Source organism: Nymphalis io, chromosome 18 (assembly GCF_905147045.1).
Source record: "Nymphalis io chromosome 18, ilAglIoxx1.1, whole genome shotgun sequence".
NCBI classification, from domain to species: domain Eukaryota; kingdom Metazoa; phylum Arthropoda; class Insecta; order Lepidoptera; family Nymphalidae; genus Nymphalis; species Nymphalis io.
In genome coordinates, this window is record NC_065905.1 from 8,987,875 (window position 1) to 9,015,558 (window position 27,684).

The window sequence follows — 27,684 nt, forward strand, 5'->3', positions numbered from 1 at the left end:
AATCATTGAAGACTTAGAAATATACTTGGACTAAAAAAGTCAAAGAAAATTAAACATAAATATTTTTTTATACTTTTAATAATGAAGTACATCCTTACAAGATTTACTAATAACTCATTAACATAATTAAGCTTCTATTAACTGCTGTGTTTTGACCATATTTACAACGTTCTTGTCAATCTTTTCTCCATTTAGTTCATCTAAAACTCTATTGATAATATTTGCACAATCCTTGTTCTCAATTATAGTGATATGATTGCCTCGATGAAATGAACCGTCACCGAACCTCCTGTGAGTTTGTCCAGACCATAATTTTCTTCGATCACAAAGAATGGTGGGTTATCCTTCGGACGCAAAAGAACTATTGGAGCTTTAATTGGCTTCAATTCACTTTGATTAAGGATCATTTTGAGACGGTCAAAACTAGCGGTCGCGATAAATTTTATAAATTTATCTGTATATTTAAGCTGTGCTGAAGATACCTTTAACGCATAATTAATTCTTTCGTCGTACGATTCGATTTCTTTAAGTTTCTCCATGAGTGTCCCATTGATGTCGTTTTTCGGAGCGATCATGTCGATTGTTTTACAAATTAAGCTGTTTTGTAACTGGGTGTCACTTTTGACGGACATTGTCTTGGTAATTACACCGTAGAGATAATCCGGACTGCCGTCTATGCAGAATATCGTACCGTTGTGACCTGAAAATTTAATGTGTCTGATGCAAATATTTTTTATTATTCATATAATATATAGAATATATAATGAATTTTGAATGAAAAAATATTGATTTCCATTTCACATATTCCTAAGATATATGCGAATAATATGGACGTCGTAACTAGTTGCTACGTTCTTGCACATGTTATGTTATGTCATCATGTTAGTTTTGCTGTACCTCTTGCCTTATTTATCTCCATACATAGCACGTTTATTTCTACTGTTTAGACATACATTAAATGACGATAAGTTTTTTCTCAACTTTTCTGTCAAGTGAGCGACTGTCAAATATTATCTTATACACTATATTTTTAGACGAAAAATAGCTTCAATGTTTTTTTTAAGAACTGACTCTAAAGCTTGTTTATCAAATAATGTTTTATTGTTTATCAAATAATTTAATCCTTGAGATATACCTACTTAACCAAGTCAAATATTAAAGATTTATTTTTTTAAGATACCTTCGTTTTCCAATACGCCTGCCAATTTCAACATGGGTAGAGTACCAAAACTATATCCAAGAAGTATGTACGGATTTTCAGGAGCTAGTTTTGATTTTACTACCTAAAAAAAAATGTGATAAAAGAATTACTTCATTTATCGTCATCGACGACCTAAAAATGCTTGCAATCGCTATTTTATTTTTATCAAATTTTTCTATCAGCCTTATGATTTTTGGAAAATAAAATTATTAAAATAGTTTTCTGAACATTCTACAAAATAATTATCCATATATATCTTCATACACCTCGTTGGTCTAGTGTTTAGATTATAAGCCATAGATCTAGAGGTCCTAGGTTCAAAGCAGCAGCCCGGAGTCTAAAAGTTGAAGGTATAAAGACTCAAGTACCTCAAAAAAACCTAAATCCACTGCTTCTGCGCCTGCTGAATTCAGCACATCGTCCCATCGGATTATGTGAAAAAAAAGTGCACACAGCTGTGCACTACAACATGTTCATGCAGGTGGCTAGTCTCCCTTGACAATGGCCGTTGTGGTCAAAATCGGTTTAAATCTTTTTTATTGACACATACCTTGTGTAACCTATTGACAAAAGAGTCTAAAGTATCCTGCTTTTCTTCATTATTCGCGCACTGCAGGACGCAGATCTTAATCTTAAGCCTACGGCATAAAGTCGCCATTACCGCAGCGCAACCTTCTAGACCGGGCAGCATAAACATTATCGATTCCTTTTTATAAACTGATATATCTCTCTGTAAAGAAATTTTCACAAGATTTTTATGTATTCAATAACTGTATTTTAAAAATGATTAAATTTTAAACATAAATTAGCCTTTTTATTATTTATTTTCTCTATTAACTAATAAGCAAAATAAATGGTTAATAGCGTATGTTTAAGATAAATAAGTGATTGAAATGAAACCAAATTAAATAAAAATAATTGGAATCCCTTACAGCAGAGCCATCGCTAACTAAAGATGGCATGTATATGAAGGGTTTGAAGGCTTCAATTTCATCACCAAAGTTCCTCATAAGGACTTTAAGTCCAACCGCATCTTCATTACTGGATTGATGGACTAACACTGATGTCGATGCTGTTGCTTCTTTTTGAGCTGTTAATTCTACTAATCTGTTGGTATATAGAAATAATTATAAAATCAATATATTGGTAATATGAAAGTTTTTTTTTTACTTTATTAGATCTCGAAGAAGGCTTCTAAGTTAATAGACATAAGGAGGTAGCAGACAATAAAAGAGTGTTGGTTTATTATGAAATCCAAAATCAATAAATTTATTGCGCTATGGTTTATTTGTGTTTGTGTGCATTAAAGCTTATAAAAAATTAAAAATTGAATTTGAAACAGTAATTACCTTGAAAATGTCAAGGTTCTAATATCTGCTGCTGTCAGGAAAATTTCATATTCTCGCTCTAAGGTCTGTTTGATTTCAATCGCCATCATACTGTCCATACCCAGTTCCGCAAGTGGCACTTGTTGAGACACTCTCTTTAGATCCGTAATACCTAATAGTTAGAGAAAACGAGACAGTAATCGAAACTCGTGTTAAATTTCCAAATAGTTTACGTAAAAAATGCAGAAAAAGTTTATCATATAAGAAGAAATTAAGTATAGATTATAATAATTAATCATATCAGCAAGCGATGAGTACTGATTTATTTAGCCAGTAAAGACTTTAATGTTATTAATTGTTATTCTTACCCAAAATTTGGGCAACTGCATCCACAATGCTTCCACACCCAGAACCACCAGCCTTCTTTTCGGCTACCACTATTGAGGACACTATCACGGCATCCTGTTTCAAGAACTTGTCGAGAGTGAGGAGACAGGAGGAAATCCTTTGTTGAAGAGTTCCACCGATTTCCAATAGAACGTCTTCATCTTGCATGTCTGCTACGAGACCAACCTAACCAAAAATGTAAATAATGTATTTTAGGTTCATTATTATAGGTTAAGTCAATTTTAATAAACTTTATTATTTACTCGATGATAATATTTTTAATTATAGTTAAAAAATGTATTACCTATTGATTTCTTTCGTCTAGAACTATGTCAAAATAATTGTCAACAGTAGTATGAGTACCTATTTCCCGAAACATTATTCTAGCTATGTAATTAATTTTCAGTTTGTTTAACTACGTTCTACATAACAAGCTATACATTAACTTTGTTGCTCAACGACAACGGGCCGTTTACAGCTATGACCGTTTGCGTACTAACTCCTAAGACAAGTGTTTAATTTAAACCCTATTGAAAACATTTTACTTTCAAATATTGCAATACTTACGTCACCAATGGCACCCCATTGCACAGCGAGCGCAGGAAGGCCGAGCTTGTTCCTCATTTCACAGATCCTCTCCATCACGGAGTTGGAGAAGCCGTAATTGGTCTGACCAGCATTACCGCGACCGCAAGAGACCGATGAGAATATCACGAAGTCCCTAGTAAATGCAGGATTAATATCTAATATAAGTAATATAATGGGACGAATTGAGGTGAAATCATCTTATTATTTTAATAACCACTTTAATAAATGACATAGCGTTAATCGCAACACTATAATGTCCGTATGTGTGCAATAATGTAGGAAAACTTACTTTAATTTTGGGCACAATTTTTGCGATAACTTGTCCAAATTCATCGTAGCCTGTGCTTTGGGTGCAAACGATATCTTAAATGATTCAGGAGTCTGATTCTCAAAGAGAGAATCTTTTAATATAACTGCCAAGTTGAATATCGCCTCAACTTCTCCCATAGCGTTCGCCATCTTTAACATTTGTTCACATCCTTCCTCTGTTGTGATATCGTGAGTTGAAATTTGGACATCAGCTCCATAACCCTTCCAGGCTCTATTAAATATGAACAAATACGAGTACAATATTTTCCATACGTAATTTCTGGTATAATTGTTAGAAAATAGCATTAAACTTGTACTATCCTTACAGTACTTTTACATAACTTATATTTCAAAGATCAAATTTGCAATATAATATATGTCTGAATGAAATAACTTGTTCTCAAGTAATTACACTAATTTAAATGTTTAATTTAAAAATGCAATACATGAAGATTACTCACCTTAACCGTGATAATTGGTAACCGTTACTAACACCTCGCCTTGAGGTGAGTAGTAATTTCCTGGCTCCCCTCATGATGAGCCAGTCTGCTAGTTCCAAACCGAAACCTCCGAGACCACCCACCACAATGTATACTAATTCTTCATCACACATGTATCTAAAAGATAAATCCATCTTGTTTAAGTTATTAGATAGCAAATATAAAAGTAAAAATAACAATTAATTTTCAAAGAAACAAAGGTGATTCTTCTAGAAGAAAAAAAAAGGTGGGGCGTACTTGTGGTAAAATTGGAAGATTTGTTATTATGGATCGCACTGCATTTGCCTTAAGGTTGCTAAGCTTACTAATTTAAAATAACGTTAGTTATTCTATTATAAATATTGACACTTCAAATTGGGTGAATTAATTTTGTGATTAATTGAAATATTTTTTTATTACGTAACTATTAATTACGTACCTAGGAACAACTTCCATATATATACTCTTCGGTTTTGTAAAAACACTTCGATCTTCATCACGAATTTTAATAATCACCTGAAACAAATTTCTTAATAAATAAAGTAGTTTCTGGTTCTTCACTTCTGTACAGTCACGTGATGTATGTTGCTCCCACCAAAGCACTACAGCGACAATGTTTTGTACGGTTCTCTACTTTTCACTAATTTTATTAAAGGGTTACTGAGGCATAACAACGCAAATAGTCAGGTCCCATGGTCAGAGGTACTCATAGTAATGCTCATCACAATAGTGGTAATTTTTCTTTTGTTACGCAAACGTAACTATAACTATTTTGTTTGTCTCGCAGCTACTGAATTATTTTAGAGATTACCTTTCCAATATGTTTTCCAGCGGCCATGTATCTGAATGCGGTCTCGATTTGGTTCTTCTCGAAAGTGCAGTGTGTTAGCGGACGGACAGCGCCGCTCTCGACACCAGATAACAGTAGATCTTGAAGGATCTGTTCAATGTTGTTTGACGACATGTTTAGTAGACAGTAAAAAACTAAAATCACCATTCGTATAGAAACGTTTTCGACATCTTTATTTTGGTGTTAATAGGATATATAAGTTGAACGTTACCTTTCTAAATTCGTAGGCTTGGTCAAAAACTGAGTCCAACATGATTCCGTGAAAGGATATCTCCTTCAGGAAAAAGTACATTCCAATAAGTGTGTTGTTGAAGATGTCAAACTTTCCGATTTCCAGGAAGCGGCCTCGATAACCGAGGCAACGAACAGAAGCCTTAAACAACAAACCAAAATTAACTTTACTCAGCGACGGTATCTGGACGGAAGATGGAAAATCTTCTGGTGTAAGCAAACGGATATAACGTATATACATGTTTGTTTTACTAATGTAGGGTCTAAAAATTGTAGACGGTACGTATGATGCAAAACATATGTAAGATATCAATCGGTTACAAATTCTTAAGTTTTTATTGATAAAGATGAAATAATGCAACAAAATATTCAATATCTAAAACATAATGAAATTATAGATACAATATGAGTAAATCAATGAGGTATTGGAATAACCTATAAATAATACCACTTTTTAGTTTACGATACGGTATTTCTTACAATCAATTTAATTAAATATTTAATAAATGATGAGAGCACAAATGTCAGAACGAATTTGATGTTTGCAGGACGTAAGACATAAAAATCTTTATAAGAATCTTCATATAAAGTTAAATATACCAAAATACCTGTAATTTTTCATCAGCAAGTGAATTGAGGACCATATCCACCCCCTTTCCGTTTGTTTGTTTCCTAATCATGTCTTCGAAGGACGTGTCACGAGAATTACCGATATGACTATCTGCGACAATATGAAAGTTGGTTAAGATATTGTTTCTTTTCTACATCCGATGTCTTTCTGAAGTTCCCAGCATTTTTTAACATGATAAAAATTGAGTAATTAACATTCACTATATATATACAGATCAAAATAAAAATATTGCCGCTGTACAAATTATGACCGCGTAATGTTGTAGCAGCATTTTGTTGGATCGAATATTTTTATTTTGATATAAAACAGTCTTCTATTATGAACGTCCGTAATAACATCAAATCCATTCTGTGGGAGTAATGTATATTTTCAGGAACATTTTTTAATCTTATTATAAACATCTTCAAATTCTTTGAGGGTGGTATAAGTTATATCGTTGTTTTAAGAAGTTTTCATAGATTTTTTTATTATTTATATTACCTTTAAGTTGCGGGAAAAGCCTCTTGATGAAAGCTCTTTTCTCTGGAGTACCAACAGTAGTGAACACTTCGCATCCGTAACGAAGAGCGACGTTGATAGCTGCTTGACCAACACCACCAGAGCCGGCATGGATTAAGATTGATTCTCCTCTTTGCATCTGACCTACCATTACCTGTTGAATTGACGCAGCTCATTGTTATTTTATTTATTTAATATGAATGTTGAACGTTCTAATTGAGACATCTAATAATTATTATATCCTCAATGTCCCACCAATCTTGCCAGTACGAGTACAAAGCCCTATAATCAATAGTTTGAGTTAAAATATAACATATTTTATCAAAAGTGAAATTCATATAAACATAAGACTGGATTGATGAGAATAAGTCATCCATAAATATATGCATATCTTTAATATCTGACTTACCAATGCATAGTATACAGTTCCGTATGCCACAGGCACACTTGCAGCTTCCTCGAAAGTCCACTCGTCAGGGAAGCCCCATAAGAGCGCCTTATCTGCTACAACCATGTTAGACATACCGCTATCCCTCACCATACCCATTACTCTGGTACCACTGCACGAAATATTTAAATAAAAAAAAAACTTATTAATAAAATTAAAAGTAAATGAAAACAGAATAAAATCTTATTTCTATAGAGGCATTGGATTTGCTTCTTGATAGTCAAAAAATCTATCGTCAACCAGTACAGTTAGAATCTCAAGTCTGAGAAAGTCCGGTAAGCAAAAACAAAGTTTTTTTTTAAATGTTACTTAAATTAAAACCCTTACTTGCATGTTCTGCCAACAACCTCGAACCCTTGGACGCACTCTTGCGCAAGTCTGCCTGTCGCGACTGCGTCGACCGACACGCGTCCCATAGCCGTCATCACGTCGCGGAAGTTTAAAGCCGCGCAATATACCTGGTTTTACCAACTAATTAGTAATTTTCATATTAATTATTTTAGTCGCTCAGGCTATTTATCACAATATAGCCAACATTTAATATTCCAAATTAAAGTGTGCAATTATTACATGTATAAGAATGTTATCTGGGTTCTTGAAAACTGGATTTTCCCTGATGGGTCCTTCGAGCCAGCTTAGTGAAGTCAGGTCTCCAATAGTAACGGTGTTCACATAGGCATGATGTGACTGGATTGTATCCAAGTCACCCAAAAGTAAGTGCCGGTAGGTTCCCCATTGGCCCTAAGTATGAAAAAAAATCAAAGTATATACTTTTCTGAAACTTTTTGAGTGGCTTATTTTTTTACCTTACATTACATTAGTCAAATAAAAGGCATGCCTTTTAAGTTCTGTCGCTTCCATAATTCCCGGCAAGTTTGAATTTGGAACTGTTCTATATTCGAATGTGTTTAAATTTTGAAAGTTATTTATTGTTAAACAGTTGAAAGTATTCGGATTAATGCTATTGTTTAGTCACGGCGTCGATTGGAATCTGTCAGGTTACGTACGAAAATGAATCTTTCTAAGGAAAATGTTCGTGCAATAATTTTCTACAACTTTAGAAGAGGCCTGACACGGCTTCAGTGTTTTGAAGAGTTAACATTTGTATTCAGTGATGAAGCCCCATGTCTGCGGACTGTCGAACGATGGTATTTAGAATTCCAGAGTGGACATACTAGTGTTAGTGACAAATCTCGCGAAGGACGCCCAAAATCCGCCTTCACTGAAGATAACATCATTGTTGTGGGACTAATAATTCTCGAAGATCGTCATGTGTCGTATCGAGAGATAGAGGTTTTATTAGGTATCTCAGGGACAACCATTCAGAAGATCTTGCATGAAGCACTTGGTGTGAGAAAGCTAGTTTGCCGTTGGATACCGCATCTGCTTTCCAACGATTAGAAGGCGGCCCGCGTCAGATGGTGTAAGAAAACTCTGCAAAGGTTCAACCGAGGAGAGTCAAATCACGTCTACGACATGATCAGTGGTGGCGAATCTTGGATCTATGCCTACGATCCTGATTCCAAACAACAATCTACAATCTGGGTCTTTCAAGACGAGCCAAAGCCTTCAAAGCACTTCAAAGAAGATGGTGGCCACGTTCGAAAAACCGGCCATGTTGCGACTATTGCACTTGAAGATCGTAGAACGGTTAACGCACTCTGCGGTAACCGTTCTACGATCCACAGTTTGCTTACTACAAGTCATCGCCGAACTTCGAAAATCTAACTCAAAGCGACGCATCATCCTGCACCACGACAACGCAAGCTCACACAGCGCTCGTCAAACGATTGAGTATTTGAAGCAGAAAAAAGTAGAAATTCTTGACCATCCTCAATACAGTTTTTTTTTTTTTTTTTTTTTTTTTTTTTTTTCGGGGAGGAAAGGCAACGTTAACGTTATTAATACTAATTAACGTAGCCTCGCTGCGGACGTCGCAGCGAGGCGACGTTACGGGCGCTCAGAGCGTCCGCCCATATCGGTGCCCCGTAGAGCGCCATCGAGCGCACGACGCCGGTGTACAGGCGCCTGCAGGAGCCTCCTGGCCCACCCACGTTCGGGAGGATCCTCCCTAGCACCCCGGCTGCAGCCACCAACTTTGGGGCCAAGCGCCGGAAGTGCTCTTCGAACTTCCACCTACCGTCGAGCACGAGTCCCAGGTATCCTCAATACAGTCCTGACCTAAGCCTTAACGATTTCTTTACATTTCCTAAAATTAAGAAAAGTCTTCGTGGTCAAAGGTCCAAGTCCGGTGAAGAAGCAGTCGCCGCTTTCAAGTCAGCCATTTTGAACACCCCCACGTTAGAGTGAAATAAATGTTATAATAAATGGTTTGAGCGAATGGAAAAGTGTATTAAGCTACGTGGTGAATACTTTGAAAAACAATAAAAACTACTATAAGGTTCTAGTTGTGTTTTTTTCTTCAAACGACAAAACTTAAAAGGCATGCCTCGTATTACTGTTATTAATTTAATAGTACAGAATACGTGTAATTCGTTAATGTTTCCCATGACTTAAAAATCTGACCTTGGTTATTCAATTTAAAATGTCAATTTTATTTGTCTAGAAATATAAAAAATGTTATTCACTTACTTCCTGATAAACATTTATAGCCAAATCCATATCTAACTGGTCTTCATAAAATTCTAAATCTGGATTGAATGGTGGTGCCGATGGATCGGCAATTAATAAACCGCAGACAACTTCTCCACCAGGTTCCTTCCTCAGGCAGTTAATGAAACCTAATAGTCCATTTATGTCCTCATCTTGACTATATATAACTATTTTTTGTCCTGTCTCTAGTTCATCCTTAATTTGATCTATCCAAGCAAAAGTTTGATCAGTCGAGATCATTTTGATGAATTTAGCCGGCTTTGCATCAACTCGTTTTCGTAAGAGGACTATGTATTCAAATCCAGTATTTTGTGTGGTAATAATGTCGTATTTATCAGAAAAATCTTTTGGATTAATGGCTTCTTTCTCTCGGCTCATGATAAAACCTTGGGGTCGAATAGCAGCTAACGCATTTTCAAGTACCTACAAAAACAAGTTATATTTACTACCAAGATTGTGTTACCTTTTCGTTAACCTTTCTTATCCGTTTCAAACATCACATATATTTAATTTTTCTATTATCTATTTGAACAAAAAATATTATAAACAATACTCGCTTCAGGTCTCTGAAGTAGATTAGCACCGATTAGTATGAGGGTATTATTTTCTCCAATCATCTTTTTATTTTCCACAGAAATGTTAGAAGGCATTTCAATAGCATCCTCAGAGATAACAGATAATTCAGCTTGTACCAAAGGCAGGTCATTTAAGACGTCTGAGATTTTATCCATTATAGGTTCGAATCCGTTATTTTTGTACTCTACATCAACAATTTCAATACTTTTAACTTTATAAGTTTGTATGTTTTCAAGTACAAGCTGGACGTTGCTTCTAAGAATGTCTTCAATCTGAAAATAATTTTATACTTTATTAGTTACGATGTGCGTTATTTCATTATCGAATATAGTTTTACTAGTACCATAGAGCATGACTGGTTGTCATTTATTAAGAAACGATATCGACTACTCGATTCCGGTAACGAATTTGTGTAACAAATGAGAATTTTAAATTTCACAAAACTATCCTGCATGCATTAGTTAATATGCAATTAATAATAACCTTAATTTTAATAGAAACCTTATTTTTGTTACTTATGAGCCAGAATTGTCATGTATCTATGTGTATGTGTCTTTCATTCAAACAATCGTGATGTATAAAGTTTTTTATGACTTATCTTGTTAAAGACTACTTTGTTATAATTTTTTTTTTTGTTCGCAAATAAAACAGCGGGAAACATTATTTTTTAATTTGTACTTCAATTGAGGGACACGGGACTAGTGATAAGCATGTCAATAATTGTACCTTCATTTTAGACTTTCCTATGTTGGGAATGAATACGTTCTTTTCCAAAACTGGTACGCCAAGAGGAATTCTTCTTGAAATTGGTGTCGCGTGTAAACCTCGAATTTCCACACCACCAGCCCTACCAGAAAATAAAAGTAATTGCACATATTTAGAATATCTTAAAATAATATTTTCAAATCTCGAAAAAATACTTCTCATATAATAACATTTATTTAAAAATTATATCCGAAAAAGGTTACCTAATAATATCGATATAAGGATACACTCTAATCTCAAACGACGGTTTTGCTTGATTTTTGTTCATTTTGGATAAAGCGTCATAATGCATATTTCCATCTATGCTGAGCTTTTCAATCCTCGTGGGCACAAATAGTCCTCGGGTGTCTTCGCCGATGATTTTCATCTGCAGCATGCAGTCCATGAAGGTGACCCAGTTTTCGTCCCAAGCCAAGCGACCACGGGTACCCTCCACATTACATCCAAGAACACCTCGGAAGAGGCCGCTGTGAATTAAATTAATTTAAATTACTGCCTTTTTTAGAATGCCAAGAAAATCCGAAACAGCTACTTTCACAAATATTCTTACTTTCACTTACACATACTTTCAGATATAAGGTCATGTATATATTATTAAAAGAATTTATATATTATAAAATAATCAATCAAAATATCTACTGTGTGTTACTCCATTAAAAACACTTTTCTATAAACTGATTATTATATTAGTATAAAAAATAATGAAACTAAGAAATAATTAACTAATATTCTCGATAGGAATTATTTAAAATGTCGGTAATGTCAAATCTATGATAAAAAATGAGTAGCAGTATAATCTATTTACATTGGAAACTATTTGTAACAAGATTAATAATTTTAAAAATAATGATAATAAACTTCCGTCACTTAAGTTTTAACTGTGAAATACCTGTACTGATAGCCCCTTAAACGTAGCTCCTTGTAAAAGTCTTTTGTAAGTAGATATTTTTCATTAGATCCCGTGGATTCGGAAGGAAGCGCGTAGTAATCTTCTCCAACGTTCTTCTTTGCGTATACACGTCCAGTCACAATGGATGCACCGCTTTCAACAACCTGTTTAATGTTACATTTTAGTTAAAATTATCATTTTCATAACAATAGCAAGTACTGCTGTTTTGAGGTAGAATATCTGATGAGTATAACCTACCCAGACGAGCTTGCACAAAGCCCTGCTGCCAGCAATAACTGAATTTGAAACTGACAAACTGACTACCGGTTCAAGCGTATCGATGAGTGTTCCTCTAGCTTTGACCTCCCCTCGATCTTTTTATACTATACGGTATTAACAATACATGGCACGTCATTCATTTCGGTTTATAGGGTAGTAGGTACACTTGCAAAAACCAAATGTAATGAAATATGTTAACTACCGGCAGTATTTTACTATCATTATTTAGAGTATAGAAGTCATTACTCGTACTTATGCTTATGTTTGATTTATATGTATATAAATTACACTCATTTATTTCTTTCTTTTATCATATCTATATAATGGCCTGTACTGTCTAGTGTACAAGATCTAGCGCTTAACACACACTGTATAAGATGCACAAGTCGTTACACATACTACACTGATTCTGCGTTCCTGATACAGCCTACGATGGTATTTTTTTATAAATAAGCTTAAAATATAAAAACCTCAAACTGTCCACTTCCTCTTTGGATCATAACAATGAACTCCAATTTTCCACTTTTAGGTATGTTTGTAGCTCTTAGGAATCGAATGTTCTCGAAAACCACGGATACTTCAGTAAATAGGTGTCCCATCATCCCAGCAAGACTCTCCCACACCATCTGTATGTAACCGGTAGCTGGGTACAAGTTACGACCTAGGACGGAAATGATTCAACAGTTAGAGGATGAAAACAAGCGTAAAAAAATAGATTTTGAATATGTGACTGATATAAGATAATATGATAAATAATATAACCAAAAGTAACATATCCTACGAGTTATTACACTGTTGGTTGCCTGGAAGAGATCGGCTACGTAGCGATAAGGTCGCCAAAAATATATGCTACTTTTATTTAGGCTGTATCCATGTTTTGTATTTTTTTTTCTCTTTGTAGTGTACAATAAAGTAAAAAGTAAAGTAAAATAACATATACATACATAAATAAATAACACATGAAATGAATAAGAACGAGAGAATGAGAGCTTTACGTTACACTAACACGAAAAACAACGGCCAAACAAAAGAAGAATCTAAAAGAAGTTGTTTGGTCATTTGAATTATAATATTTAAATAAATTGAAGATTTAAATTTCGGCTAGTGCTTATTAAATCAACAGAAAATGAGTCATACCATCTATGACGTGACCGACCATATAATCGTAGACTTCCTGAGTAGTGGACACTTCCACTGTTCTCTCACCAGACTTCACCTTGATTTGGGTACCATATGACGTCACGTACCTATAAATACCAACGAATTTACAATTATGACATGGGTTTAAAGAATTTATTTTCTCATAAGAACTAACATAGTTCGCTTAAAATAAGGTAATTATTTTTGCTTTTGGATACTCGGATTGGATTGATAATATAAATTGAGGAGAAATTGGAGTAACACTACATTGTAGGGACATGTTTTTTAAGTTTCCGTTTGTTAAATTTTTTAGTTGTGATGTGTTAATTTTGTTTGTAGTTTTATAAACGATTTAATAGAATTAGTTGATAGTTTTTTAATATGAATGCAAGTGTGATATGTATAAAGTTGTTTGATATTTAAGGTAATAGTTTTCTTGAACAGTAATTTAGTTGGTGTTAAATAATGATAGTGGAATAGTGTTTTTATTTTTTTGTTTTGTGTCTTTGCAGATTATTTAAATTAGTGTTGGTACATGGTTGTAGCATTCCGATGGTTGAAAACATCAGCAACCAACTTATAGATGTTATGCTTTTATTATAATTTTAATATTTTATCTATATTCATAGACAATAGAGAACTTTTTACAGGACAGTGCAAAAATAGCGAACTTGCTTATACATGATTGTAATTTCAGCTGTATCCTCCCTCTGTATAGCTGCACCTGTGATTGTGTGCCCGTGAGTCTTGATATGAATAAGGCCGGAGTAGTAGACGATATTAAGATAAACATTTTTCCTACTAAAATTCATAACCATTATATACATGAGCATAAAAGCAGCCATTATGTTTTCTTTTCATATAACGACGGTACATTAAATAACAGAATTTGAATGATTATATTAGTTGCTATAATTTGGTCTTATATACTATCGCCCGAGCCAATCGTATAAAACTAACTAACCCGAATTTTGCCCGAAGATTGTTTTCCTATTAAATTCCCTTTTTTTGCTGAAAAATCGCATTTATGCGTTTCTCCCACATAAAATGTACGTGGGACTCGCCGGCACTAAAGGCGCCGGAATATATTTATCATATATTATTAAAAACTCAACTCACCAGTCCTCACTGTGTTCCCATTCTACGAGGTGTGAAAGCATGGGAGTTCCTTGCGAAACGGGAAAATTTACAGTCGGGTAAATGTTTGCTAGGTGCGGATTTAATCCAGCTTTGTACAACCTGCAAATTTTTTTACTCTATATTTTGACTATTCAACATATTGAACTACTTCTATTAAAAATAGTATCACGTATCGTGTCGTGTATTTACTGTAATATAAAATATTGCTGTTTGATGGTAAAATAAGTATTTGTATTTCATGGTACAATCAGCTACAGAAGTCTTACTATTAGTTAAAATCTATTAACAGATAAATCCGGAAAAAAATATTACTTACTCGCCCAGAGCCGTGAGGAGGACCTCTACGTTGTCCTGTTTACTCTCATAACAAGTAACGTTGATGACATCCTTCTTAAGAGATCGACGTAAAATTTCCTGCAGGAGGCCATTTGGGGCTATCTCTATTGTGATCGCATTTGTTGGGATTAAACGAGCTGCCGCCTCGAAGAATACTGGACTCTAATAAAAAAAACATATGCGTAGCACAATTGGTTGTATAATAGCCAAGAATGATTTAGGATTGTGAATATTCAAAAGAAAATTATATGTTGAATAAGTTTGCATTTAAGCTTTGCAATTCATTTAGATAAGTAGTGCCATCACTACTACGCTACTAAATATGAAAGTCAAATAGACATCACCGTAAAGGTAATATGAATTTATGATAAGAACAAAGAAAATATGTATGTTTACAAACAAAGTTTTGTCAAATGATTTAATTCACCTATAATTTTGCGATGTTTTGCACTTACCATTAAATTGTTGGTGTGGTATTCAGCGGAAGACAACTCAGCCTTGGGATCATTCCACGATGCCTGCTGAATAGAAGTGGAAAACCAGCGTTCTGAACGCTGTTTCGGAGCTGGAATTACTTGCTTCAAATATTTAAGAAGTATTGGTCCTGTTTGGAAATTGAAATTAGAAAGGTATGTTTATTTTGATATTTGAAATGTGTAGTCTGTTTAACTTATAAAAATCAAACAAATTATAATTGTTATTAAATAAAATAGAAACACACCAGCTTCAGCGATGTATCGCGAATGGTAGGCGATATTATAGCAAGTTACATCTTCGGCATAGATTCCTTGCGCTAACAATTTGGCGACAAAAGTCCTCATTGTATTCGCTGGGCCAGTAATTATACTGGAGTCAGGTCCATTGTGGCAGGCCACTTCAAGTTCAGGTGGAAGTAATGTATCCATCTGTTTTTATATACAAAAACAAAGTAATTTTATACTGTAGAATAGTTTTCAAAAACAAAACTAGTCAATAACATATTCTATCAAAGAAAAGTGTTCAATAAATACTTAAAGTATATAAAAAAATATTTTATAATTTTACAATCAGCTCAGGTAACAATACCTCTAAATACCTGGTACGATTTAAATAATTTTAAAAGTTAAAAAAATGAGTGTTTTTTTTATAGAATAGGAAGGCGGACGAGCATATGGGCCACCTGATGGTAAGTGGTCACCAAACGCCCTTAGACATTGGCATGTTGGATGTCAACCATCGGAACCTTATGAGGAACTTTGGTGATGAAATTGAAGCCTTCAAACCCTTCATATACATGCCATCTTTAGTTAGCGATGGCTCTGCTGTAAGGAATTCCAATTATTTTTATTTAATTTGGTTTCATTTCAATTACATATTTATCTTAAGCATACCCTATTTACCATTTATTTTGCTTATTTTTTTATTTTTTATTGTAGAATAGGAAGGCGGACGAGCATATGGGTCACCTGATGGTAAATGGTCACCAATGCCCATAGACATTGGCATTTTAAGAAATGTTAACCATCGCTTACATGCCGCCAATGCGCCACCAACCTTGGGAACCAAGATGTTTATGTCCCTTGTGCCTGAAATTACACTGGCTCACTCACCCTTCAAACCGGAACACAACAATACCAAGTACTGCTGTTTTACGGTAGAATATCTGATGAGTGGGTGGTACCTACCCAGACGAGCTTGCACAAAGCCCTACCACCAGTAGTGAGTGTGTTGAATTGAGTGATTGACCTGATCAACGTCCCAGTTGTAACTTACATCATTATGTCCAAGACCCACAACAGCCATGCATCCCTTAATGTTTGAGGTCTCGATGGAAGCCAAACCTATATAATATGCAGAGAGAATCATCTGTTCCGCTGTTAAACAGCCATCTACGTAAGCGCAACCTAATTCACCAACACTGTGTCATAAGATAACGAAATAAAATAATTACTAACCTGTTTCTTTAAAGCCAAAAACATTATAATACTTTGGTAAAAAGGTTGAGCAATTCAGGATTATTACAATAAAAAAAATTAACATCATAAATGTCATCATAGTTAGCTTATGGTTAATATTTTATCCATATACCCTATTCCGAAGGTCGTAAAGCTTATTTTTATTTCCCTTATTGCAGAATGTCAGTATTCTTACCAATAATGAAGTCCGGTTCAATCCCCACAGCTTTCAGGACATCCGTCAGACCAATTTGTACAGCGGCGATACCAATGAAGGAGTTTATGATGTTGTCGTTTGTCTTAACTGGATTCATTATGAGCTTCGTCAAGTTTATGCCTTTAGGCTCCAGAGCCTTGTGGCACCTGGGGAAGTTCAGTAAATTATCTTTTAAGCATTATTAGTAAGCATATTTTCATTACGTTTTTTCACTAGTATTTTTATTGTTGCTTTTTTTTATTTGCATAATGTATTTTTAAGGTTTCTGCATATTTTAAGTATTATTTTAAAATATTTTTTATATTGCTTTTGTTCTTACTTGGAAATAGCTGCCGCGAATACTGGGACCCTCATGAGCTGTAAAGCTATTCCTGCCCATTGAGAATCCATACCCGAGTATACAAAGCAGACTGGAAGATGGGCACCAGAGAAGTATTGGATGCTCCGGGCTAGTGACACGCTCTTAGTTGGTGTCGACCCTGAGTACGAATGAGTTAGTTAAATGAATATTACATAAAATCGACACTTAAGTTTGAATTCAAATATACATATGCATAATTATTCAATATAACTTCAAAATCACTTGTTTTTTCTTAATTTTTACGAAAGGCGTGATCGCAGATTTTTTACGATACGGATAGTTATTGTTAATTTATAAAATGACATTGAATTCTAGATGAAAGCTTTACCCAATAAAATGTATCCTCTTGCATAATGAAACTTGATATCCTCATCGTGTATGGCGTGTAAGTCTAACAAGTTCAACGTCAACAGTCTTCGACTCAAGATCATCTAGAATCTTAGCCACAGCTGATTCGGTGCGGCCTGATACGCAGACCAATCGAGGTAAATCATCTGATGGCATTCCATTGCTCACCTAGTTGTAAAATAGCAAATTAATCAATTAATTTTTTTAATATATAATAATCGACATGGCAATTTATTAACTAGCAAGCGATTACTACAGGATTGGCAATGATACATTTAAATTTAAGATATATATAATATGTATATAACAAAAAAAAATAATCTACCAGTATCAATTGTAAATTGTATATGTGGCAATTTTGGCTGTAACTACATACATATGTATATATCAAGTCTTGCAAGCACAGCACAAGCATAGCACAGCACTTGCAAGTCACTGAACCGCTCGTCCACTCCTTGGCTCACACCAAACGAAGACTATCCGATACATGCTCTGGCCTTCCGTATGTCAATTGGTTTATTTTTCTTCGTAATTAAAAATGTCACCGTTGTGCTAGTAACTAACCTTCGATCTCGCGATATTCTTGAGCAAGACGTGGGCGTTAGCACCTCCAAAGCCGAAGCTATTGATACCAGACAACCCACTACCCCACGGTTGCTTTTCCGTTACCACCTTGAGTTTCCCCTCCTTGAGCGCCGGTACCCCTTCTTTTGGATTCTTGTAATTAATATTTGGAGGAATATACCCTGTTGTATACGCGATGCAGAGCTGAAAGGATATTGTCGCAATAGATGATAATAGGTTATTTTATATGTTTCTAAACAAAGAAAAAACCACAATCATTTAAATTATTCGTTAAACCTACTCTTAGCAAAAGCTTAATGCTGAAAGAAAATAATGAAAGAAAAAGAATGAAATGCTGAAGAAAATAATGCTAATGTAAGAAAATCAATATTATTGACCGTAGCGAGAAGAAGGTTATTACTATTAAAAGAATAATAATAATGTCCTCCAGACCGATTTCAGCCAACTACGCAGGAGATATTATAGTGCACAAGTGTGTGCACAAACACAGGTGCACTCTCTCTTCCCTAACTCTCATAATCCGATGGGTCGGCTATCCGACACGATCGGAAAGAGTTCAAGCGCAGGACCAACGGCTTTACGTGCTTTCCGAGGCACAAGTGTACACACTTCCAACTTCCAGACTCCGGGCTGCTACTGAGAATTTTTAGACAGAAAAACCCAATAACTTATCATTAACTTTCTATTATTAAAAGAATACCAATACTACAAATTCTAACTTCATAATTTAATAATTAGTTCTTACCTTTGCAATAGAACAAAGACCTGACGTTGGCTCACTGTGTCCCAAATTAGACTTAACAGATCCTATCATAAGAGGATCAGATCTGCCAGCACAGAAAATGTCACCAATAACGTTAAGCTCCACGGGGTCTCCTACCTTCGTACCTGTTAAAAAAAGACTTCTTGTTTGATTTATTTGTTAATTTTTTTTTTAACCTTATTTATATTTCGAAAACGAATATTAGGCAGTTAATTACGCAACATCCTATTTTATCTATAAAAATATTAAACTTTATATTATTTACTTAAATGTTTTTCCTATAACACCAACTTATCACATCACCAATTTTATCTTTCTAAGTTGTCCAATATTTTGTGATAACTTCAAAAGATTAAGTATAAAATTCACATACCCGTTCCATGCGCTTCTAAATATTCGAGAGAGCTTAATGGAATAGAACACTCTTCATAAAATTCACTGATCAATACCTTCTGCATGTCACCAGAAGGGTAGGAGATACCATGTTCTTTATACCCATCACAATTAGTCTTAGCGTGAACAATTTGGGCATAGACTCTGAGAAAAGATTTAAGCAAGTAATTATGTCAATTATTAATCATAATATTCATTAGTATTTTGTTTGGAATTGGCGTATTCGTCTGGTTTTTAATCTATACAATAAAAAATAACTGCCTCTTTTAAAGTTAATGTCTATTTGCAAAAAATTGAAATTTACTTTTGTGTTTCTTTATAGAATTGATAAAACAAGTATTTCAAAGTTTTTAGAAATTCCACCCAAACGGGTGGTTTTTTTATATTTTTTATAAAGAGTAAGACCGGCCATATGTTTATATTCGATATTAACTTGAGAAACATACTGCTGGGTGCAAAAAACGAAATGCAAAATACACAATGTCTCAATATCAATATCTGCTATGGAGGTGCAAGTAATATTTTTTTAAGAACTTCACTATGTTATTGAAGTTTGTATAAAGAAAACGTATTCCATTGTTGTCATGTGTATTACTTAATTGGTTATCCTTAAGCGCGATCAAAGCCGCGGGCAACAGCTAGTATTGAATATGATAGATCTACTTGATAGATACTTCTACATTTGTTTCGCAAATGTTTTGTGAACCGATAATAATTTCCTAATGGTGATGATATATAACATACTGCATAATAATAATAATAATAATATCCTGGGACATTTTTCACACACGGCCATCTGATCCCAAATTAAGCTTGTACAAAGCTTGTGCTATGGAAACCAGACAACTGATATACTACATATACTACTTTTTTTGTAAATACATACTTATATAGATAATTACACCCAGACTCAGGACAAACATTCATGTTCATGCACACAAACGTCTGTCCTGGGTGGGAATCGAACCCACAACCTTCGGCGTGAAAGGCAAGTGTTCTACCAACCACGCCAATCAAATTCTATATGACGAATAAAATCTTATATTACCTTCTTGAATCCTTAGCCTTTTGCAATAAACAAACGACAATTGCTTCAGATCGAGCATAACCATTTGCACTGTTGTCGAAACTGTTACATATTCCATCAGGTGATAATGCGCCCAGTCTAAAATATTACGATAGACGTTGATTTTTCGCATTATATATATATAAATAAAATATAATATAAATTTAAACTTAAAAGAAAATTTTCCTTGACATTGAATAAAATGGACACAGAATTTTCAAAAAGGACTATTTTTTTCCTTACCTAAAGAAATGCATAGAGACGTAGGGATGGAGGCACAAATTCGATCCTCCAACAATAGCTGCATCGCAATGGCCATCACGTATAGCTTTGAACGCGTGTTTCATGGCGTAAAGAGAACTTGAGCACCCTGAGTCTATAGTGTAGGAAGGGCCGTTGACTCCAAGCCATTTGGAAATACGGTTAGCTAACATGGCTCGGGAGCAGCTAAAAATTACTTTAAATTATTTTTTGGAATATATAATTAATTATTTATAAAATATTTGGGAAAATATTATGTATGTCACATATAGCTAATTAAATTAAATCTGAAAATAATAGCTAATCTACATTTTGTTTACATTGGTAAGATAATTTTTTAAATTAATAATTGCTAGCTACAATTTTTTTCATTAAAAAAATCCTGTAGCCGGAAAAATGTAATAATGAAGTACATATATTTGTAAATAATCAATTTTTCAACTGTTTGATGCACACCGCGTGTCATTATTGGGTCACACGGGCGATGATTTAATAACTAGAACCATTTCTCCTACTTTCTATTAATTTGGAATCGTTTAAAATGTTCATTTTAATAAGGAAATAATAGGGTGAATGATTTTTATGTCAGGTAATGATTGAACCATAACTTTATGACCTCGAAATACTACAAACCAAAAAACGTAAATACGCCCAAGTTACTGTAAATATAACTCTGTTTAAATAAGCTAAATTTCGTTTACTTATGCACTTTTTATAAAGGAATTTCATCATATGTTATTTAAAGCTATTTTGAGGACTTGTTCCTGATTGTGCTAACTTACCCTGAATAGCCGAACTCATTGACCTGCATTTTTTCGTACCACCATGTATTCTCAGATTCGGAGAAGCAAGAACCAATGAACACACCAGTCTTAGTGTTGCGCAGTTCTTTTGGATTCAAACCTAGTGATAGATATATGTCAGAATTGATTACTCATTTGTCACGACACGACACTATTTAAAATTAGCATTTTACTCGGGAAAACGTATCAATTTTGAATACTTATGATCTTGTCTTTTCATACTTATTGACGTATGAAACACCGTAAATAAGATTTAAATGCAGTTCACCCGCGTGAATCTTAACCGATGATCGTGGGTTCAAACCCGGGCAAGCACCACTGAATTTTCATGTGCTTAATTTGTGATTATAATTCATCTCGTGCTTTACGGTGAAAGAAAACATCGTGAGGAAACCTGCATGTGTCTAATTTCACTGAAATTCTGCCACATGTGAATTCTACCAACCCGCATTGGAGCAGCGTGGTGGAATAAGCTCCAAACCTTCTCCTCAAAAAGAGGAGAGGAGGCCTTTAGCCCAGCAGTGGGACATTCACAGGCTGATACGGATTACGGCAGTTCACCCGTTCAAATAAATGGAGTAATAATATAATATTTAACGATAAGATAAATAACGATTTTCACTTAAGTTTAAATTCTAAAAATGCTAATACATAAATTACCAGCGTCGATGATGGCTTCGTATGTTTTTTCCATAAGAAATCTACACATAGGGTCTATGGTGTGCGTCTCCTTGAAGGGCACTCCAAAAAATAAGGCATCAAATTTCTCGATATGGTTGATTTTACCGGTACGCTGTGGGATCTCACGGTGAGACAGTTTCCAGCGACGACCGTCATCTGATACGAGGTCCACCTGAAAACAATGATAAATCAAACAATTCCTTTCTTACGTCACTAGTTGCAGGTTTTGACTACTTATTTTAAATCAATATGTCATAAGTTCGTTATGACAGTCACAAGTGCTGCTTTTATTGGTTATTAATCCTTAAAGTTCTAAGTTATATTTAAAATAATCAACGATACCTTTTTAAATAAATTTTCTTGCAAGTGAATAACAGAGTCCGAATCAGGAAATTTTCCAGATATGCCGGTGATGACGACTTCTTCTCCAGGTTCTGGATGTGACAGCCGGTGGCCCGACGTTAGTCTATCTTCTGAGACGATTGTGGGTGCCATTGCCCTAAATATTTCATTGGATTAAAATCATAATATCCTTTATTTAAGTAGGCTCTCATAGCATTTTTGAATCGAAATATGTTACATTATAAATAAAAAAAAATTTAAAAAATATATTGATGAAATTTAGTATAATATGGTAAAATTTATTTCACTCAAAAAAATAAATCAAAAAATTAATATGCAAAACAACCTTTAGTTATCGCGCCAGGCACGTTTGTGATGGATTTTTCATATGTATAATCTCTTTTTGTAGAATATGTTACCAAAAATTTTGTTTTAATTAATTACCATAATTATTTGAACCCAATAACTATTTAACTTGGACTTGCAAATACTTGCACTATGACTTACTCTACTGATTTCAATAAGCATTAATTTAAAATTTTAATTAAGATTTTATGGATTTAATAGGTATTCTAGTTCAAGGCTTAGACCTGGCTTGTTATTTTTATTGTTTAACACATTCATTTCTCAAAAAAGAATACAAGTCATTTAATATGAGAAATACATCATCATCATATAAGTAACTACAAAAATTATGGAACAAGCGGGTATTAGTAAATTCTTAAACTAGTTTGTTATAATTTAACATTGTTGTAGGTGGGTAAAAAGAAAAAAGTAAGGCTACTATGACTTATCGTTTAGATGGCAAGTCTACGGCTATTGCTTTTGTTTTACTTTGACCATAGACTTTTTTTTTCATTAGCTGCTTTTTGGAACATTAATATTGCATGTAAATTAAAAGCATTACGACTCCAATTTCGTTGTAGCCACCCAGTGTACTTTAGCAGAAATAAAATTATATAAAAATATTCGTTGCTTGCTTTCTGTTCTTGGATATTTTGGATAAGAACACAGATATTTTGATCCGATGTTGCGTTTAAATTACATATTAACTTCGTTTTTATCGATAACTCTTTTCATACTTTTACTTTTCGTGTTTTTATTTGTCTTATGTTTACTTTTATTATTATTATTAATAAATGCACATTCACTCTATGTATATTTAAAACTGCACTATACTCGTGTAATCATAATAACCATAACAATAGGAAAGACGACAAATATGCTTATTTATATTATTATACCCACAATTATTATATCAAGAAGATCTAAGTTATTGAATTATTGTATGAACAAGGGCATGTTAACTACTCAAATTATAAACAAATTTAAATTCTTATATATTTATGTTTGGGGAACAGGTAGCAAGGCAGCAATCACATGACGGAATATTTAAGACTTAGTTTGCTCAATGTTAGATCACTCAACACGGGACGAGATGAACTCTTAGTTTCTATAGAAAAGCATTCGCCTGATGTATTGGCCATAAACGAAACCTGGATTAGAGAAGGAGACGACATATCTCTGCTGCAAATACCAGGGTATATTTTTAAACATATACCCAGATCTACAGGGAAAAGAGGAGGTGGTGTTGGTTTTTATATTAAAAAAAAAATCAGGACTCACATCATACAACATCCGAAAACGTCTCTAGAACAAATGTGGATTGAGTTACAACACAAAGGGCTTCGCTTAGCCATCGGGACTGTCTATAGGCCGGAAACACAAAATATTGGAAACTCTATAGAAGAATTAAGTGAAACTTTGAGCTCCCTGTCAGCGTACAGTTTTCAATGTCTCTTAACTGATTTTAATATTGACCTTTTAAATAGTAGTTCAAACGACACAAAAGAATTTTTAAGGTCCTTAGATCAACAAAATTACACACAGTTAGTTCAGGAGCCTACGAGAATAACTATGACATCAGCAACACTTTTAGATTTAATAATAACAGACACCCCAATGCTGTGTACAAAAATTGAAGTAATTCACAATCCTTGCTTAAGTGACCATGCCTTAATACTAGCAGACTTTGACATAAAAAAACAAAAAGATGGGGTAAAATCAATTACCAAAAGATGTTTTAATGATATAGACGAGGAAGAATTTGGGGAAGATTTGAAAAATATTTCATGGAATAAAATCAAAGAATCTGAAAGCATCAATGAGATGGTAGCAAAGTTTAATTGTGAAATATTAAATTTATTTGATAAACACGCACCGGTTAAAGTCATAAAAATAAAAAACAATTCTTATCCATGGATTACCGAGGTTATTAAAATAATGATGGAAAAAAGGGATGAGGCGCTAAAAAAAGCCCATAATAGTAAAAATGATGCAAGTTGGTCATATTATAAAATGTTCAAAAATTTTACCAATGCAAGTATAAAAAGAGAAAAAAAAGCTTATATAAATTTCTATGTGAATAAAAATGCCAATAGACCAGTTCTAATGTGGCAACATTTTAAGAAAATTTCTCCCTTAGGCAAGGGCAATTCAGGTTGTATACCACCTCATTTGCAAGAACCAGACAAAATTAACGATTTTTTTATGACATTGCCAGGCAATGAAATCACAGATTTAAAGACACTAGCTCAATTCACAACGAATCGAGACTCGAACACCGAATTTTTCATAAAAGAATGCTCGAAAGAGCAAGTACTTAACATAATAAACAACATCTCTTCAAATGCAATTGGGCATGATAACATTTCAATAACTATGATAAAATTAACCTTGCCTGTTACGCTTGATATTATTACCTATATCATTAATCAATCTATCAAAACACACACGTTTCCAGACTCATGGAAAATAGCAAAAGTAATACCTTTACCAAAAATCACATCAGTAGAAAACTATAAAGATCTAAGACCCATCAGCATTCTTCCGGTTATGTCAAAAATTATAGAAAAAATCGTATGTATGCAACTAACAACCTACTTGGAAACACATAACATACTTCCAGAACATCAATCTGGCTTTAGAAAAGCTCATGGAACGGCCGCTGCGTTATCAGCAGTAACAGATGATATTCTTTCGGCATCAGATAATGGTAACGGAAGTATACTCGTTTTATTAGATTTTTCAAGAGCTTTTGATTGTATAAATATTGAACTTATGTTGGCAAAATTATATTACTATGGAATATCACACAATGCCTGTAAATGGTTCATGTCTTTTTTAAAGGGAAGAAAACAGTATGTTTCTATAGAAAGTTCTGAACAAAAGGAACCGCTGATTTCGCACATTAAATCTAACACACGTGGAACCCCCCAAGGATCAAGTCTAAGCCCAATCCTTTTTATCATATATACAGTGGATTTAAGTCGCGAGTTAAATAGCTGTAAGATACATCAGTACGCAGATGATACTCAGGTATATCTACACTTTGATCCAAAAAATACAAACATTTCAGTAAATTTTATAAATAATGATTTAGAACATATATCTCAGTGGTCGGAAAAAAATAATTTAGTTCTTAATGCGAATAAATCAAAATATATGGTACTGGGCAGCAAACATCAACGTGAATGCATTAAGGGACACAACTTACAGATCAAAATAGGCAATGAATCTTTAGAACAAGTAAAAGTTGCTAAAAATCTTGGTCTATACGTTGACGAAAATCTCAGATTTATAGAACATCTAAATCTGAAAATAAAAAATGCTTTTTATAAATTAAAAGTTCTATATAGTTTGAGACCTTTCATGTCGGAGAAAGTGAGAGTTACCCTGGTTGAGTCACTTATTTTATCGATTTTTAATTACTGTGACACAGTGTATGGTCCCAGATTATTGAAGGAGACCGAAAAAGCTGTACAAAGAGTTCAAAATGCTTGCACTAGGTTTTGTTTTGACGTTCCTAAGAGATCACATGTAGCTCCTTTCATTAATTGTCACAATATTTTAAACATGAAATCACGTAGGAAGCTTCATCTAGCAGTATCTTTACATAAAATTGTACGGAGCAAAAAGCCAAATTACTTATATCAAAAGCTTGACTGGCTAGAGAATAGAAGAGATAGGAGTGTCCGAGAAAATGAGAAGATTAAACTATTAATTCCTAAACATAAGACAGTAGGATTTAAAGGTTCTTTCAAATATGCTGCAGCAAAAATTTGGAATAACCTACCACCTCCCTTACGTGAATGTCATTTTTCAATTGTAATTTTAAAAAAATGCCTTAAAGAATATTACCTTCGTCTACAAGTAGAAGTGGCTACGTAACAAAAACTTTACAAATTAATGCGAATGAAGCAAAATATGAAAGAATAGAATCCTAAAAACTTGGACTTCTCTTTATTTTTATTTAGTCATAGTTTCAATTGTCCTAGCCATGACGTACACATAGAGTTATGGTTGTTATGATGCGAAGATGTGCGTGCGTGTATTAAGTTTTTGGTTGTTCTATTAATGTTCAGCTTTAAAATGTAGTTATTGACCTGGAGAAATTGCTTATTTACTTCTTTTTGTGCTATATAATTATGTCACTGGTTTTTCTTTTACTTGCTTTTATATCAGTTTTTGTTTTTTTTGATTTCATTATATTTTAATATGATACGGAACGGTGCGGCGCTCTCAACTAAATCAACTGAATATAGAAGGAGCAAGCTGAAAATCAGCGCTGGGCATAGCACAGCACATAGCTGAGCTTGCAACCAATTGCGATACGGTCGTCAATGAAAAAGAGTGGTAAATTAGAAAAATGTGTCCAGTATGAATAATTTGTATCTCATAAAAATATGTACGTTTTTTCTTAAGAGTTACTTTGTAATGTACGACCTATCTGAAGCAATAAATTTTTATTATTATTATTATTATTATTATTATATGAGAGTTTATCAGCAAACCCGCATCCTCCTCCTTACGAGTGCGCTCGCGGCATTGAAGCGACGGAAATATTGAAGTGTTTTAGTGACATGGCGCAACCGGTTCCGCGATAAACGGTACGCGCAGAAATGCGTCGTCGGAGCTATCCTTACTGCCTTTGAAGCCTGGATGAGACAAAACCGACTAGTCCTTCTGACTTACGCAGGTAATGACTGGACAAGATAGAATGCGAAGCGACGGTGATGTATCACAACGCAGCGCGGTCCCACACACCATCCAACATACGGTAGAGAAATGCTATGCCTTGAAATTTTAATATTATAATACACGGTGCATCACACCCCAATGGAATGTGCCGCATGGAGACCTCTCGTTGGTGCTGAACGGTTACAAAGGTGCTTTGTGCAAG

At 34.1% G+C, this 27,684-nt stretch overlaps 1 protein-coding gene across 1 annotated transcript; it reads right to left on the reverse strand.

The window, feature by feature from the left end:
- Positions 1–126: 126 nt before the first annotated feature.
- LOC126775689 (fatty acid synthase-like) lies at positions 127–22,595 on the reverse strand. The gene is given in 42 exon segments (XM_050497752.1): positions 127–263; positions 266–700; positions 1,181–1,283; positions 1,752–1,931; positions 2,134–2,308; positions 2,551–2,701; positions 2,898–3,102; positions 3,484–3,637; positions 3,794–4,045; positions 4,275–4,430; positions 4,732–4,808; positions 5,104–5,232; positions 5,354–5,515; positions 5,982–6,094; positions 6,485–6,656; positions 6,912–7,062; positions 7,278–7,408; positions 7,521–7,691; positions 9,543–9,986; positions 10,121–10,411; positions 10,866–10,986; positions 11,108–11,371; positions 11,794–11,957; positions 12,543–12,733; positions 13,210–13,319; positions 14,332–14,451; positions 14,669–14,850; positions 15,144–15,292; positions 15,410–15,593; positions 16,441–16,592; positions 16,819–16,985; positions 17,159–17,318; positions 17,529–17,587; positions 17,589–17,716; positions 18,113–18,316; positions 18,879–19,021; positions 19,270–19,433; positions 20,338–20,454; positions 20,599–20,802; positions 21,399–21,519; positions 22,080–22,272; positions 22,443–22,595. Coding segments are annotated over 42 exon segments (7,239 nt in total).
- Between the last annotated feature and the right edge of the window lie 5,089 nt (positions 22,596–27,684).